Below are 16599 nucleotides of genomic sequence, written 5' to 3' on the forward strand. Positions count from 1 at the left end.
GCATCACGCTTTCTCTTTATAGTATTAATTGTATGTGTGTGTGTGTGTTGCTTATTTTGCACATGCTACAGGTATGTTATTGCACATTATTCTGTAGTGTTTTGTTTGGTTGAGTTTTTGTTTCAAATTTCCCTGTTGCAAGGGTTTTATTGCATCATACTTTTCTGCTTGGTATAAATTATGCATCAGAATCCTACTTGGCATTGAGCATGTCCCAGCATAATATTATGTTGTAATGTTTTGATTATTCTTGCATCTTGCAGTGGCACGCATGAAAGAACTTTCAGATTGGTGCCGTGCATGGAAATGTTCCTTGTGTGTTATTTTTGTTGCTCATTTAAGCTATTTCTAGCCATCATATTGTCCTGCTGTATGTAGCATATGTTCTTGTGTTATGTCTACCTTCATACTTAATATTTTTAGCTTTTTATATCCTTATTATGTCAGGGAGAAGAGCTAGGTTCTTGCTTTCCTATTCTCCATTACTGAAATGACTATTTTGCTCAGTCTGTTCTCTTAAGAAATAACATATACTTATTTCATGTTATCCTTACACACGTAAGGGCTTTCAGTCCCACATTATTTTCTAGAAGAATAGTTTGCTTCTCATTCTCACACCTTGCATATTTTCTTCTGTTATATAGATAGTTTTTCCCTTTATACTGTATTGTCTTAATTATTTTTTAATATTTTCTTGTGCTATACTGTTCTGTTAAGAGCATGTTCTTGTCATATTTATTTCCCCTTACATATGAGACATCCATGGTTCTTCCTGAGACACAGCTTAGCCCTTATACCATGCTGTTGTGTCTGGCGTTATGAGACCGGAGGTGGTCAGGTTGGGCTTGCTGAGTGCTGATGCTACTTCTTGAGGATCATGACATTTGAGTTTTTAATGTTAACGGCTTATTTTTGGTTTAGTTGTACACGTTCACGGAAGTGTTATTCTGGTTCTGTCACATTGTTAATATTTTTTATGTTTGTAGTTTCATACCCTTTTATGAAATAATGATGTATATTAATTATTTGTAGTTTTAATTAATTACACCTGGAATTTAAGCACTGTAATCTTGACAATTTCCTTTAACTCCATATGAGACGTGAAGACTTTAAATTTGACCTTGCATTTTACATGGCATTATGGTATTTGGTTGTGTTTATAACTTTAACTTAAAATAAAACTCTTAAGAGTTTTTGGAAAAATAGAACATGGACTAGCATAACAGGAAGTGCAAAATAGCCCTGTTGAAAACCCAAAAGTGCAATGGGTATGCAAAGAGACAATTATGTCAACATTAAGGAACCAAGACTTCTCAGTACTCTTCCTCTATACATAAGGGGGGGGGGGAGGACAACTAGTCTACTCTTCACACGTTTCAAAAGAGAACTTTACAAATGCCTCCAAAGTATACCCGGTTCATGCCTCAGACTGCAAGCGGCGGCATCTAACAGCCAGGTTGACTAGACCACCAACCGTGAGCTGACTTGGGCACTGGGACATTTGATTCTTGGAACCAAGGAAAGGTTGACAAAAGGAAAATAGACCCCAGGGCTTTCTTTCTGGTGATGTGATCTTGAGGGCTGTGGGAGGGGAGGGGGGGGGGGCCCTGTGTCACTTTTGATCCGCTTGGGTGTTTTCGTCTGCTCCCTCGTGAAAGCTTTTGCGTTCCAGTGGGTTTCACAGATTCATCTTATTTTGCAGGCTTCCTTAACACTTTGAGTGGCCTGTCGTGAGCGCCCCAGCTCACCCCAAGTTGGGTTGAGTGCTTCCCGTGAGCAAGTCCACACACTAAAATGTGTGTACTCTTTTTTTTTTAGGTTTTCTCACCTCGATTCTCATGCTGCGTCGCTCATTTTGGTATCAAATTGTTTGCAATAGAATTCCCTAAAGGGATATATGCATATAAGGTCAAAAAGCCGGGTGCGCCGCCTGCAGCAAACCCGGAAATCGGCCAAGGGTTACCCGTGAGTGAGCACTTATTGGCACACCCGAAACACCAGCACACAAATGTGTATACTCTTTTTCAGGTTGATAACATCAATTTACGTGTTACGTCATTCATTTTGGTGTCAAACTGTTCGCATTAGAATTCTCTAAAGGGATATATGCATATAAATACAAATGGAAGAACATCATTACCAATACCATAAGATAAAATATATCATGTGAAAAACTGACTTTTTGTCATTATTTTACATTTGTTATTCATTCCTGACATTATTTGTGACACAATATCTGACATTTTTGTGTTGCTTCCTTCACATAAGTGTTTGTACCACAATGTCATATGTATAAATAAATGAAAAAACATGTCTGTACATGTACTTACCACTTTATGATGTTTATAGAGCATGAGTGGAGCATTAGATTGAACCACTCTACCTGCTCCAGGAAAAAGTTTCCTGGAGTTTCTCAACCCATGTTTTATAGGTGGAGTGGAGGAGGGGGAAGTTAAGCATTACTGCTTATCCACCCAGTATGTCCTCTTGCGATGGTACAAGCCGGAGCATGGTGCAGCACTCGGTGCCACACCACACGACTTGCACTTATACATAGGTATCCTTCCTTTTAACAGACTTGTAGCAGACACGATACTTCAGACCTTTCTTGATGCGAATTAGAGAATAGTTCAAGTTCCTGTTCAGACGTTCGGGGTTTATCCATAATACAAGGGTTTCTCCTAGGAGCAGCACCACAAGGAGTAATCTGACCTTCGTCTTCTGAGTCAAATGATGAATTTTCTTCTCGAGGTGAAGAAGGGAATAGTGCCCTCCTCCACACCTGATGGTCTGGGTGTTGCAACATTGTCGGCAGTAAATCTGCTCTCATCGTCATGTACATCACCAGCATGTATGATGTTTTAATTTTGAAAAGGCCAATTGCTCAAACTTCAGTAGTGAGCAAATATTTACTTCGTGGAAATAGAGCAATGAGAGTTTCTTTGTATCAGTTGTGTAGTACTTGTATAACACAAAAGCATTATGGCTTGCCATTTGCAGAAAGTAGAACGTGGTTTTCTTCGTCCACTTCTGACATTTCCATGTGAAATGATTATATTTGACCATTTGATTGAAGTGATCACGACCTTTCATGTGGTTATTGTAGTCACTGATTGCCTTTGGTTTGTTCACAGTGACCTGTTACGATGAAGATGTTTCGTCAGGTTGGCGTATTCGTTTCCTTCGTTCCACTTCTTGTATTTCAGCATTGTGGCAAGATGTGACGAGTGAAACAACTCGCTTATCGTTCCACAGAATTATAAAAATATTGTCCTTCTGTTGGAATACAGTTTTAGCTATTGCCAGTTTACCCTTTACTTGTAGCTGAAGATCTTTTGGTGCATACTGGGAGGCCGCAGCGGTCACGAGCATAGACACAATAACAATGGGCCTACTATGGGGCAGGCGGTGCCTTGATGCCACGTGAGCCATCACAGAAAATGGGAAGACGTTGGCGCACATTTTAAAACACGTCCCATAACGATTGGATAAAAAATGGATTTTTAACAAATATTTTAAATTTGAACACAACATGCGTCCCCGCCGGACATTTGTAGAGTTACAGTATTTATGGATGCAATATCCGTCCCCGCTGGACGAGAGTGTTAATATCATCTTTCTCCGGCTGTCCTTCAATTCCTGCTTTAGCATTGGGACAGTATCTAGGATTGGGATAGTATCTAGGACTGGGACAGTAATGTAATATTTGTGAATAGTTGCAATAATGGAAACTACCAAACTTTAGAAAAGTAGCGATAAAGCTAGTAGAAATGATTGGGATAATATTTTTGAATATTTTTGTAAGATATAGACAAAGTTTGAAGTGCTAAACAGTTCTTCCTTGTATTGATGTAGTGCATTAATGCAGCAAAACTCCACGTTGACAGTAGACGTGATTTCACCTATAAAGGCTTTATGAATGCCATTTCAATGTAAACAAACCCTCATCACTGGTAAAGTCTACTCTAAACTTTGGTGGTTTACTGCGTTGTCTGAAGTGTATTGTAAGATACTTGTGTGGGAACGTTCTTAACCGTACATATATTAATTGCATATTATTGAGCATAGGATTCACACACATGCAGTGAGTTTGGTTATATCTAAGGATTTGTTTGGTGTGTTGGTAGTATTTGAGTTGTATAAGCTTAAGGAAAAATAAAATATGTAATGTTGATTATGCCATACAAACCTGTTAGGTATTTCTTTTATTTTTTGCTTTATTGGTAGCATTTATCATGATCCACAAGGTGTAGCAAGTACAGTACTGTGTATGAGGTAATAGCTTGTTTAGAATGTTTTGCTTGTAGATTTAGTTGTTTGAGCAAACAACCACGATGAGCGGTTGCTGGACTATTTTGAAAGTGCTTGATTATTTACTGTACTGTATAAGGGCTATTATGTGATTTGATTTGTGGCTGCTCACTCATGTTTGTTTTCTGTTTGTCTTTCTGCATGTACCGTCCTCGACCTGCCTCACCTGCCTGCTTTCCATATCCTACACGGCCCCACAATCTGCACCCGGGACTCCATATCCAACCTGGGCTTCAAACCAACAATGGATACACTACAAACCTGGAACCCTTTGACCCATCCACCATATGCGGACAATGATAACCAAACCTGGATTATTTAATGGGTTACCTTTGGAATTCCCTTTCTGGACTGGGACCATGCTTGGAAACTATTCTGAACCCTGGATCTGGATTCATTTTGAAACTTCAACCTTAATTTGTTATTGTATTTTCACTGTATGGGTGGTTTTATTTGGCGACACAATACTGGTGATCACAACTATTTACATTCTTGCATTCTGGTCCTCTTGAGAGTTGTGTCTGTGGTTTATGACTTGTTTGGTGTTGACTTTCTGTGGCTCCCTTCTAGTGGTGCCCTCCTTCTATGTTACAGTCAAGTATCTGCGAGAAGTGACACCTTATTTCCGCAAAGCGTCGGTAATGGCGGATATTGGGTGGGAGCTCCAGACCGGTTTTTTGGGTGCTGAAAATGGGTTTCTGACCACTGATGAAGACAGAAGCTCCCCAGTTATGAGTAATGGGCCAGATACAAGATCAGTTCCTCTCCTCTTCTGCCATCTTACACAGAATTTTAGATGTGAAGGTATGTCATTTAATGGAATTTCTGTATTCAAAAGGTGACATTAAAGATATGTTTTATTTAACATAACAAATTTGTGTGAATTTATTTTCTGAGAACTTAAACAAGTTCATAATTTTCCACATTTTCATAATTCTTGTGTAAATGAGTTTTAGTGTAATATATGAAGTGTATAGTAAAACCTTATTTGATAAATACAGTGCAAATATATTTAATGTAGCTATTCAGTAGTGTTAAATTTAATTGAAATGTCAATACAAAGTTACTACTGAATCATGATAATCTTGGATAAAACTTCAATGTAGTTTTCTGTTTTAGTGTGTCTTTTTCTGTGGAGAAGCCTCGTCGGCTCCCTGGAGCTATTGGACTGATATTAGCTAATATTAGTCCGGGGTTTCAGTCATATGGAGTTTTCATGCCTACTGGGGACCACTAGCCAGAATATGGTCCCCTCAGAGATGCGAAAGCAGCAATGGCCTATGAAACTCACATGTTTGAAAGTATTCATGTCTGCCATTGACTGGGGTTGAGCACCCAGAAAGGTAGGCGCTTCAAAACAGACCCCCACCTGGTAGAAATACTGCAACCTGAGACTGAACAGAGGCAAGAAACTCCCCCCATAAAGGCAACAAGCAACATGTCATCACACAGCATTCCACTCATTGGGCTGGGACCTCCTCCACACCCCCCAGGAGAGGGGGGGGTAGGACAGCTGGACCATTAGTTTACTGGCTGAAGCTAAATGGGGTGGACGTCTGCTCGGGCCTCGATTACCTGATTGGCTTCTCCCTGCTGGTGTTCCTTCTGTGTGTTGGCGGTGGCCAGTAGTTTGAACCAAAGGCTGCATGAGCTTCGGGCTCTCTTACCTAAGCATCCTCTGAGTACACTGCTTGGGTTTCAGGTTTTCCTTCTTTGGGTCCTATGGGTCCCCATTCCTGTAGGGGTAGTGACTACTTGGTTTGCTACCTCGCTCTTGGGGTCAGCTTGGGTCCTGGTACTTTCGTTTGGTCTTGGGTAGGCAGGGGTTCTTTGCCAGTTGGGGCATGCTGGGCTGCCCAGTTTGCATAATTAAGAACAGCCATGCTTCTTTCTGGTCCTCTGGGTTGTGGTACTTCCCCCCAGAGTTCTCTTTCATTCTTTTAGTTTGCTTTATTGCCCATTGTGAGGCTGCTGCAGTCCCTATCAGGTGCTTCCAAGGATCAGTAAGGCAGTCCTCCTGTGGGCTTCAGGGGTTTGCTCACCTCACAGAGGGCAGTTTGAGTGAGAGTTTTGACCAGATTCTGGACCAGTCAGAACTTTGGGTAATCTTGGCTGCCACCTGGTGGCAGTTGGGTGAGCTGGAGTTGGGATTGTTGCAGTACGTTGCTTTGTTTTCTTATGTTTTGTTGCTTATCAAGAACAGTTGTTTTGTTTTGCCTGTAGTTACTAGACTTTTCTCGGTTTTTGGTCGATTTCTGGTCCCCCAGGCTTCCCTCACCTCGACGAGCAAGTTGGATTCTGTTCCTGGTAGACCTGCACAAGTCCAGGGACTAAGTAGTCTTTATATGTCTCTGGTCCCAGAGCCTTAAGCACTGGAGAGCAACTAAGGGGCTACCCTGAATGTGACTGTTTCATTATATACAATGTTTTGTTATATAAAAAAAATAGCCTATTTGAATTGAATTAAATACTAAGTGTTTGTTTATTTTTTTTGCATGAAACCATTTTGCAGAACCTCACAGCATTGAGCTGCACTCTCCTGATCGCCTACATTGTCTCATAATGAAGTGCTCCTCAGAAGCAGACATTGCCAGCTGGTACAATGCCTTGCACTCGACGCTAGATCGCCTCACCATTTCTGCACTCATTCACGCCAACAAAATGCTTGGAGACGTGCTAGACAAAGCTACGATACATCACATGGGTTGGCTTAAGCTGAAAATAGATCAAGTGAGTGCCAGTTTTTCTTTGTTATGGTGAGGCAAGGTATAAACTTGAGTTTGATAGTTTTGACAATTTTGCTTGTCTTTCTTGTTTTGATGGACTAGGTTGCCAAGATATTGCTGTTTTCCAGTGCAGGGGCTGAAATGGAGTGCAATGAATTTTGGCTCTTGTGGACCCCTGATTCAACACAAAATTAAGTGCAACAAGATTCAAATCAGATTAGTGTTGGATTCATCGAATTTGGTAAACAGACAATTGAGATTTAAATTATGATGCCAATGAAAAGCAAATTAAATTAAATATTTTGTTTATATAAAGCAAATTTTTTTCCATGTAATTTGTGTATACAAATTTGTGTAAATACATAGTCTGTTTAAGCTGCTGAAAAGGTCTAGAATTAGTCATTTCATTTGAGTGGTAATCCATTATATGTATAATGTCATATACCATGCAAGTAATAATTAACTCAAATAGGGTGAGCAAGACGGAGAAATATGATGGATATGTCATTAGTGAATGAAAATGTCAACACTTCTGCACAGTGAGAGGACATCATAACACATAGGGCTTCAGCACAGTGAGAGACCTTCATAAATGCAGTTCGGTTGGCAATTGCAATCCTTATGCAGGCGATGAGTCACAATAACGTGGCTAAAGTATGTAGACCAGACCACACACTAGAAGGTGAAGGGACGACGACGTTTCGATCCGTCCTGGACCATTGTAAAGTCACAATCGACTTGAGAATGGTCCAGGACGGACCGAAACGTCGTCGTTCCTTCACCTTCTAGTGTGTGTTCTGGTCTGCAATCCTTATTTTTCAATTCTGTTGATCATGAGATAAAAAAGCTCTGGTCAACCTCTGTGTGACCAGAGATTGCCTGATGTATTAGGTAGGGTAAGAACCATCATTGAATGTAGGGTACGAGGGTAAATGGTGATATATAACGGGCACCATATGTAGACGATGAGTCATAATAATGTGGCTGAAGATATGACGACCAAACCACACATGCCTCTCTCCGATCACACGACTTGATAATGGTCCAGGACAGATCAAAACATCGTTGTTTCTTTATTTTCTGATGTGTGGTTTGGTCTTCATATAGTGGGCAACTGTGACAAGAGTTGACTTGTGTATATTTCACCGCCTGCACAAGTTAGATGGACATAACTACAGGAATTTGGTTGAAGGAGCCACATAGAGAAGAATTATATGATGGCTAATGAGAGTCTTGAATCTCAACTGAAATCAGTGAAATGTGTCCTTAACTAATTGTTGATTGGTGAGAGATCCAGCTCTTTGGCTACACCTCATTTATATTACCCAGTGGTCTGGTATTGTATTGTACTTGCTCTTGAAACTGTGAATAAATGTGTGTTCTATCTCCTGCTCCAAGATTATTCCACTTACAAGGAGCATAGGTGGCTTGCAAGTAGTTTCTTACATCTCTTTGACTTGTGCTTCCAGCTTTCACTTGTGCCCTTTCATTTTCATTCCATTTTCTTTCAGTTGAAAAAAAAATATCAGTCCGTCTCCCTTTGTATCTTATATATTGTTATCATAACTCCTCTGGTCCTTCTGTCTTAGTGTAATTAGACTGGGTTGCCTGGGGCAGCATCTGATGGGGTTATGATGCATCTGAAACATCAAGAGGCCTTACATTTCTTGTCCTAGATGGTATTGGTGCTGCTTGTTTCTTATTTTTATCTGGTTCTTGGGAGGCACGTGACTCCTGGGCCAACTCAACTTTGCTTCAAACGTGTATCTTCAGGGCAAGTTTTACCTTCATTGCTGCTGTCATTATTTTTATTTCCAGAATCTTAAACCAGATTCTTTATCGTTGACTCTGTCCTAACAATTATTTTTCAATAAACATTTTAGTTGTCAATTCTTTCTTTTTTCCTGTAGTTTCTGTATTTTCTCCAAGTCTCTTTATTACTGGTGGCAATTTTTCCAGAACACCAAGAAAATAGTTGGTAATTTTCTGGCACATTGTGCCCTCATTGCCCTTCATGACTTGCTGTCTCCAGTGTTTCTGTGAGACCAATTTTTCATGACCTCACCCTTTTGCTCCATAATGAACCTGCTACTTTACCCTACAGTTTGCTCCATCAGCTTGACCTGCCTTACACACAGAAATCACAATTGCATGATGCATTAACCCTTAACATGCTCGGGGTTTAATATCCTGTCATCCCCACAGGCGCATGTCATTTTGAAAAAAAAAAAAATTATTTTTTCTTTCTAACCTGTTAATTTGTGTTCACTGATCACGGGAAAAATAATCAAAAAATCGTAAGTGGCATATATTGCCCGCTATAGGGCAAGGAAGTCTGGCAAATTATAGGCGCTGACTCAGCGTGCGTCCCAGGTGGTCTGTTGCTCGCAAGCTGTCAGGCCGGAGTTGCCACAAAGAGATAATTACCGAATTATTTCAATGTCTCTGATTGATTTTTCATACTTTTTTTGCTGTAATATTATTCAATAGTGTGTAGTTTGATATATTTATATAATAAAATGAGTGAATCATTGCTGTACTCAAAAATATGGTGTGCATATTGTTGATTCAATTATGTTCATCAATCAGTGAACAAATACTTCGTCGGTTATTACACTATATACACAGGTTATATATAAGTATCTGCATGTTTTGTTCACTATAACGAACCACTAAGTAGCTATTATAAGTCAAAAAGTAACGAGGAGTGACCGCCGTGTACCAGCCAGCCACTCCCGCCCTCCCTCCAGTCATCTGACTCACCCACATTCTCCTCCCACAATAATGTTTTTGCTATAATTCACTGTATACAGACGTTATATATAAGTATCTACATGTTTTGTCCACCATAACTGTACATCTAAGCTTGTATGGTGAGTAAAGGCACAAAGATGTGGCTACTCACACAGTCAGCTGATCGGCGGCCGCCCTCAAGACCAGACGCACTAATATTTCTCCTCCAACAATACTGTGTGGTGTTATTACGCTATATATCTTATATACAGATGTTATATATAAGTATCGACATGTTTTGTTCACCATAACTGTACATCTAAGCTTGTACGGTGAGTAAAGGCACAAAGATGTGGCTACTCACACAGTCAGCTGATCGGCGGCCGCCCTCAAGGCCAGACGCACTAATATTTCTCCTCCAACAATACTGTGTGGTGTTATTACGCTATATATCTTATATACAGACGTTATATATAAGTATCGACATGTTTTGTTCACCATAACTGAACATCTAAGCTTGTACGGTGAGTAAAGGCACAAAGATGTGGCTACTCACACAGTCGGCTGATCGGCAGCCGCCTTCAAGGCCAGACACACTAATATTTCTCCTCCAACAATACTGTGTGGTGTTATTACGCTATATACACACATTATATATAAATATCTACCTGTTTTATTCACCATACTTGTACAAATAAACTGGTATGGTGCCCAAAGACCATCGTGGTAACCAGTAAACAACACCGTCGTCTGCACGGTGGCGTCGTGCAGACGACGCCACCGCCCTCACCAAAATGGCGGCTCCAAACCTTCTCTTGCTGTTTATACCATCTATACACACGTTATATGTAAGTATCTACATTTGTGTTCACCATAGCGAACCACTAAGCTGGTATGCTGAGTGCAGTCAATAAAAGGTGGCCACACACAGTCAAAAGACATCGCCACCACCCTCCCTCCCACAGCATTACTCCTCCTTCCATGGCGCACAGTGCTAAATATCACCACAATCCTGATATTATCAGAACCCTGGTCAGTTTTATCACAGTCAGGGGTCTTCTGTAATAATATCATCGCTACATAATAGCATGAACAAGTATAATTTGGCATTTTTAGGCGATGCTGTGGTCACAAGCTGAACAGCAGTGCTGTTAGCTCATGCTGCGTGCGTTAGGCTTGGTTGCTCACTCAATACTGAGGCCAATAACACCCGGGAGTTTGGCCCACGATTTTTTTTTTAAATGGCGTCTGTTTACAAGAGCCCTGATGAAGGTGTGGTGAACCCCGTGTATCCGCGGGCTGTTTAAATCTTGCGTAGTACTCCAACACATCATATGACGTGATGCGCAGTTGACTGGAACAACGTCCAGCACGTCATATGACGTGATGCGCACTTTAAGGGTTAAATGAACAAATCCACAAGGGCAAGTAAGTTCAGTAGAACTTCGGTTTCAACTCCTTTTACCATGTCATAGCTCAATCGATTAAGGCAGCATCTGGGATGCTCTCGGACGCAGGTTTGAATCCTCGTCACGGCCCTTGTGGATTTATTCATTTGACCTGCCTTATTTTGTTGTTTCATGCTATTTCTTATTTTTTATTACCTAAATATTGTTGGAATACAGTACCACTGACATATTCATTCACTAAGCCTGCACTTGGGTTGTTAGGTAATGCTTCTGTTAATTCCAGCCTTGAACTTCATTGAGACAACTGGGAATGAGTGGGTGAGATTGAGTGAGTGATGGAGCGATGGCCTGGCCTGGTCCTCCATCTTTTTGTTTACTATTGGACATTATAGTTGAATGTGCAAGTTGATTCATGGATTATAAATTATGAATTGTCTGTTAATTACAATTATTTCCAGGGTAAAGATGAATGGGAGCCTCAGTTTTGTGCTGTAACTGACCATGATATGATCCTCTTCCAAGAAGTCCCATGGACAAAAGAGGCTTGGGCCAACCCTCTTGTTTTCTATCCACTTTTGGCTACCAGGTCTGTTTGTCAGCAAAATTGTTGTTTTTAAAGGGTCTTGTTTTGGTTATAATCAAATAAAAGAATTCCTTGTTCAAAAGCAAAATGCAGTAATAATGTTGAAAACAATTATTTAATGTCATTACCATCCTATGATATATATATGTGTATAATATATATATTTTTTTTATATAAGATATTGTGGATATATTTCAGAATTGTTAATTCAACACACAAGGGATCGTTGGGTGGTAGTGAGCCAATTACGATGACAATGCGTTGTGGCACCCAAGAAGGGGTAGCCATGAGTGTCTTCCAGCACGACACACATCGTGACTTGGCAACTTGGGTGAAAGTGTTGGTACAGGGTGCACACACCGCTGTTCAGAGACAGAAGGAAGTTGCTTGTTGTAAGTTTTTGACATGGTACAGGTTATTGGCAGTATTCCTTCAAACATTTATCTGGTGTTATACCCTTTGCAGAGTCATAGTAACCCCTAAGAAGTTGTGGCTATCAGTGTGACTTTCATTTTATCATATCTTCCATCTGCACAGTGCTTTTTAACTTTAATAGCTTAGTGTGTTTTGTGGATATTTTAATTACTTTCTTCATCATCACCAACAGTTTTAAGATACTTTTCTGTGGGGAAACCCTGTTGGCTCCCTGGAGCTATTGGACTGATATTGGCAAATATTAGTATGTGGCTTCAGTCATATAAAGTTGTCCTGCTTACCAGGGACCACTAGGCAGAACATGGTTCCCTCAGAGAGGCAAAGGGAGCAATAGCTTATGAAACGCGCATATACGATAGTATTCATGTCTGCCATCGACCGGGGTTGAGCGCCTAGAAAGGTAGATACTTCAAAACAGACCCCACCTGGTAGAAAAATTGCATCCTGAGACTGAACAGAGGATAGAAACTCCAGGAAAGAAAAACAAGCTAACAACAAACGCACTGCACACTGCTCGTTCGTGCTGACCCCCCCCCCCCCCCCCCCCAACCCCACCCCAGAAAGGGGGCATCCCAGCCCACTGAGCCAGCAGCCGGACCGTCACTTTAGAGGCTGAAAAAAAAACGGAAACATGACCTGCCGACCGGGGGAAGGAAAGGTGCCAGGGAGCCTCCGAGGCTCTACCCAGAAAATGCCGTTTCATTACATTCAACGTTGGTTTTCTGTGGGGAAGTCTCATCGGCTCCCTGGAGCTAACAACCCAAACAGCAGGAAACTAGAGACATACCTGGGAGGCGGCTGCACCGCACAGCTCATAATGAAGACGAGACAACTAGCTGCAACCTCCAACCCAAGGCGACACAAGACTGGGTTTTTTTTCCTTCTAAAGAGTATGACAAAAGGATTTAAAATTCTCATCATCAATGTTACCTCTTTTTTCCAACTTTCATTGTTAGGATGCATAAACCCAAGGAAGATAGATGCATGAAAGCAATGCAAAGAAAAGGCATGGTAAATATATTGAGAACAAAAAAATCCCAACCAGTCACCACACTCAACTCACTAAACTGTACTAATGGCAACCAGTACCACCACACAAAAGTAAACCATCAACAGTCTTCATAAGATTAATATGAGCTGTCATAAACATGTTAAACATTTCATTGCTTTATATATTGCTGCGACTTGGGCTTGCTCCACCATCACTTCTTGTGTCGTATTCACACTCGCTTCCTGCTGCTGCTTCACACGCTCACTTACCATCTCTGCCCATCTTGGTCATCCTCCTCTTCTCTTGCTCTCAGTCATTTAAATACTTTTCACCAGGTCTCTCATCATTCATCATTCAACATTAACAAACCATCTCTGGACACTCGTTTATCTTGGGTTTACCGAGTTTTAATCTATACAACTTTCGATGACATTTTAATTATTTTATCAATCTTCATACAATAACATGGAATAACTTTGTTCCCATCTCTTGACCTAGAACCAGAGTTTCATCAATAATAGTAATAAATTGTCATTCACACTTCCGTGGAAATCAACATTTCATTCACCTGGGCTCTAGGAGACTCGAATCACGGATCCCATGCATGTGAGGCAGAAGCTCTATTCAGACTTCTCATAGCCGAGTGGATAGAGCTTCTGCCTCACACGCGTGGAGATCGTGGTTCGAGTCTCCTAGAGCCCAGGTAAATGAAATAATAATAATTAATAATAGTAACACACATGGGCGTACTTCTTAATTAATGCTAACTTAGTCACCAATTTATTAGTGACTAATTTGACATTAGTCAAATTGTTGGCTTTCATGTGACCAGTTCAGCCCTGGCTTCTGGCCCTTGCAGTCCAGTGTCCTAATCCACCTTCCTTGCTGAATTTATACCTCTCCCAGTAGAGTGATGGCTTGATCTTTCTGGATGGTTTGAGGCTCTTGCTTCCAGTTGTCTAGTTGCTGAGATTTGTGCTCTTCTCTGGAAGTAGGGGTTACTGTTTCATGGGTCCTGATCTATGTTTTCTATGCCTTCAGCATTTTCCTTAGTTTTGTCTAAGAATGAGAAGCCTGTGTCCTGGAGGGTATCGACACCTGATGTGTCTGTTAGGAGATGCATAATATACAGTGGTGCCTCGATTAATGAATTTAATCCGTTCCGGCACTGAGCTCGTCATGCGGGAAAACTCGTCTTGCGAAACAACACTGTCGTCGGAGGTGTCCGAGAACCAGCGGGAACACTCGTTAATCGAGCGAAAGCTCATCGGTCGAGGCAAATTTTCTGTGAGTGGCTTGCTCGTTACTCGAAATGCTCGTAACTGGATTCGTTCGTCATGCCACTCTGTCCTGTGGGTGTGGAGCACAGTGGAGCAGAGTACAGAGGTTCCACTGTACTCTGTCCTGTGGGTGTGGAGCAGAGTACAGAGGTTCCACTGTACTCTGTCCTGTGGGTGTGGAGCAGTGTTATTTGTACAATATTCATGCTGTGTGGGCTGCTTTTTTGTTTGTTAACCCAATCTCTTACATTTCTTGTACCAAGGCCTGTCTCTTCCAGGTCATCTGGGTGGTTTATTCAGCTTAGCAAGCCTGCAGTTTATCCCTGTTCTCATAATGTATGGCATAGAGTCTCTGGAGGCATAGTGGTAACACACTCCCCCCCATGCTTCAATAGTGATTTGTCTGAGTTCGATCCCTGACTAGGGAGGATTGACTGGATGCCAAACCTTAACTCTATACACATGTTCATCTAGCAATAATTGGGGACCTACCTAGTTGGGGAAATGCGTGAAAAAAAAAAATTGCCGTTTTGTCAGCTTTCTTTGCCAATATCCACTATTGAGAATATCTGGCCTTCTGTCACTCCAGCCAAGTGTTGGCGACCCCCTACTTGGTTATTGCTCGTGAGCTTTGTTGCAATTGTGTGGCTCTTAGGAGTTTGGCATGTAGCTAGTGATTTGGCCAGGGCTCTCTTCTTCTGTTGTCTTTTCCCACGGTTACATGCAGTCCGTGTTTTGTGTTATGTTAATCTTTTATTCCCTTCCAGAAAACTGGCAATGCTTGGATGCATTGTCAATAAGGCGGCTGGCTGGTGGGGACCAATAGTGACCTGGGTTGCCATCTGGTAGTAGTTGGGTGCATCATGGCAGGCGTGTTTATCCAGTGATAATAATTGTTTGCCTCATCTTTCCTCAGGTTTACTCATTTTCTTCGGGCAGTTGCTTGTTTTGATGTGCATATAGTTTCCATCATTCATTCATTCAGTCATCCATTTATTTATTTATTTATTATGCACCCCAATACCCATCCTGTGGGCAGTGGCAGAAAGGGTTACAGAGACACCCCGCAGTTCATCTAGCTAAGCAAGTGACAATCTTGTGAAGCTAGTATATGTGTGTATATGTACATACACACATACATAAATTCATAGACTGTACATATCAATAGTCTTTTTATACCATAAGTGATTGTGTTTTTTTTTTTATTGGTTTTGGGCTGATCACAGATCCCCAGGCTCCCCTCTTGTAAATGGTGCCAGATTTTTCTGGTCATAACTCTTGACAGGCTCAAGTGGGGTTTCAGGAGCCTGGTGCAGTTCCCCAAGGCTTGGCAGCCCTAGTGCTATAGCGTGAGGAGCTACTGAGTGTGGACCACTGGAAAAAGCGTTTCATTTCATTTGAAGGTTAATCTTGATGTGATTTTTGTATTTTTTAAGACATTTTGTATTGGTTGTCAGTTTTGTTTATATTAATTTTAAATTGTTGTCTCTGTTCACAGCATTATATTAAATATCTCTTGTTTCTGTAATACTGTATTCTGTTTCATATATTGTTATGCATTTAATGCACCTGTTACTTCAAGTTTGATATTTCTTCACGCATTTCTTTAAAGGATATGCATTTTAAATATTACTGTATATTTTTGAAATGGATTATACTGTATCAACATTTTGGTTTTGCTTAGCTCTGTTTTGGAATAAATACCATTAAAAGAGGTATGTCATTGTCCCCTCGTAAAGGGCATATACTTGTTTGTAGACTGTGAGTGGCGAGGAGTCGAGGCCAAATTAGTGCTTCATCACGAAGAAGGCTTCACGCTATTGTCCACACATGATGCTGCTGGTGGTAGGGGTCGCGTTCTGTGGACCCAACCATTCCACAAGTTACTTATGAGCTCTGATGATGGGGCGAGGCTAATTTGGCTTCGTTTTGATGGAGACATGGAAGTGGTAAGTTGGTGCAGTTACTGTTCTTTGTCAGTGTTCTCTTCTGCATCTGCTTTAGCTTTTCTCTTCCCATTTCTTTTATTTTCCTCTATGTTCCTTTTGTCTCTTTCTACTTCAACTTTCACTTATATCAACAAATTTGATGTACATATCGTGTAATTATAATGTAATGGAATTTTATAACA

General features: G+C 41.0%; 1 protein-coding gene across 4 annotated transcripts in view; it reads left to right on the forward strand.

Moving 5' to 3' along the window:
- The window catches only part of Syn1 (Syntrophin-like 1), a 48301-nt gene that overhangs the window by 14937 nt on the left and 16765 nt on the right, over positions 1–16599 (forward strand). For 3 of the 4 annotated variants that reach the window (XM_045767910.2, XM_045767911.2, XM_045767912.2), the window contains exons 4-8: positions 4882–5115; positions 6824–7041; positions 11638–11765; positions 11961–12154; positions 16227–16417. In XM_045767910.2, coding sequence (XP_045623866.1) covers positions 4882–5115; positions 6824–7041; positions 11638–11765; positions 11961–12154; positions 16227–16417 — 965 coding nt within the window. The remainder of the gene's footprint in view (positions 1–4881; positions 5116–6823; positions 7042–11637; positions 11766–11960; positions 12155–16226; positions 16418–16599) is intronic. The other variant, XM_045767914.2, reaches the window with a different exon arrangement.

Source organism: Procambarus clarkii, chromosome 91, assembly GCF_040958095.1.
Source record: "Procambarus clarkii isolate CNS0578487 chromosome 91, FALCON_Pclarkii_2.0, whole genome shotgun sequence".
NCBI lineage: Eukaryota > Metazoa > Arthropoda > Malacostraca > Decapoda > Cambaridae > Procambarus > Procambarus clarkii.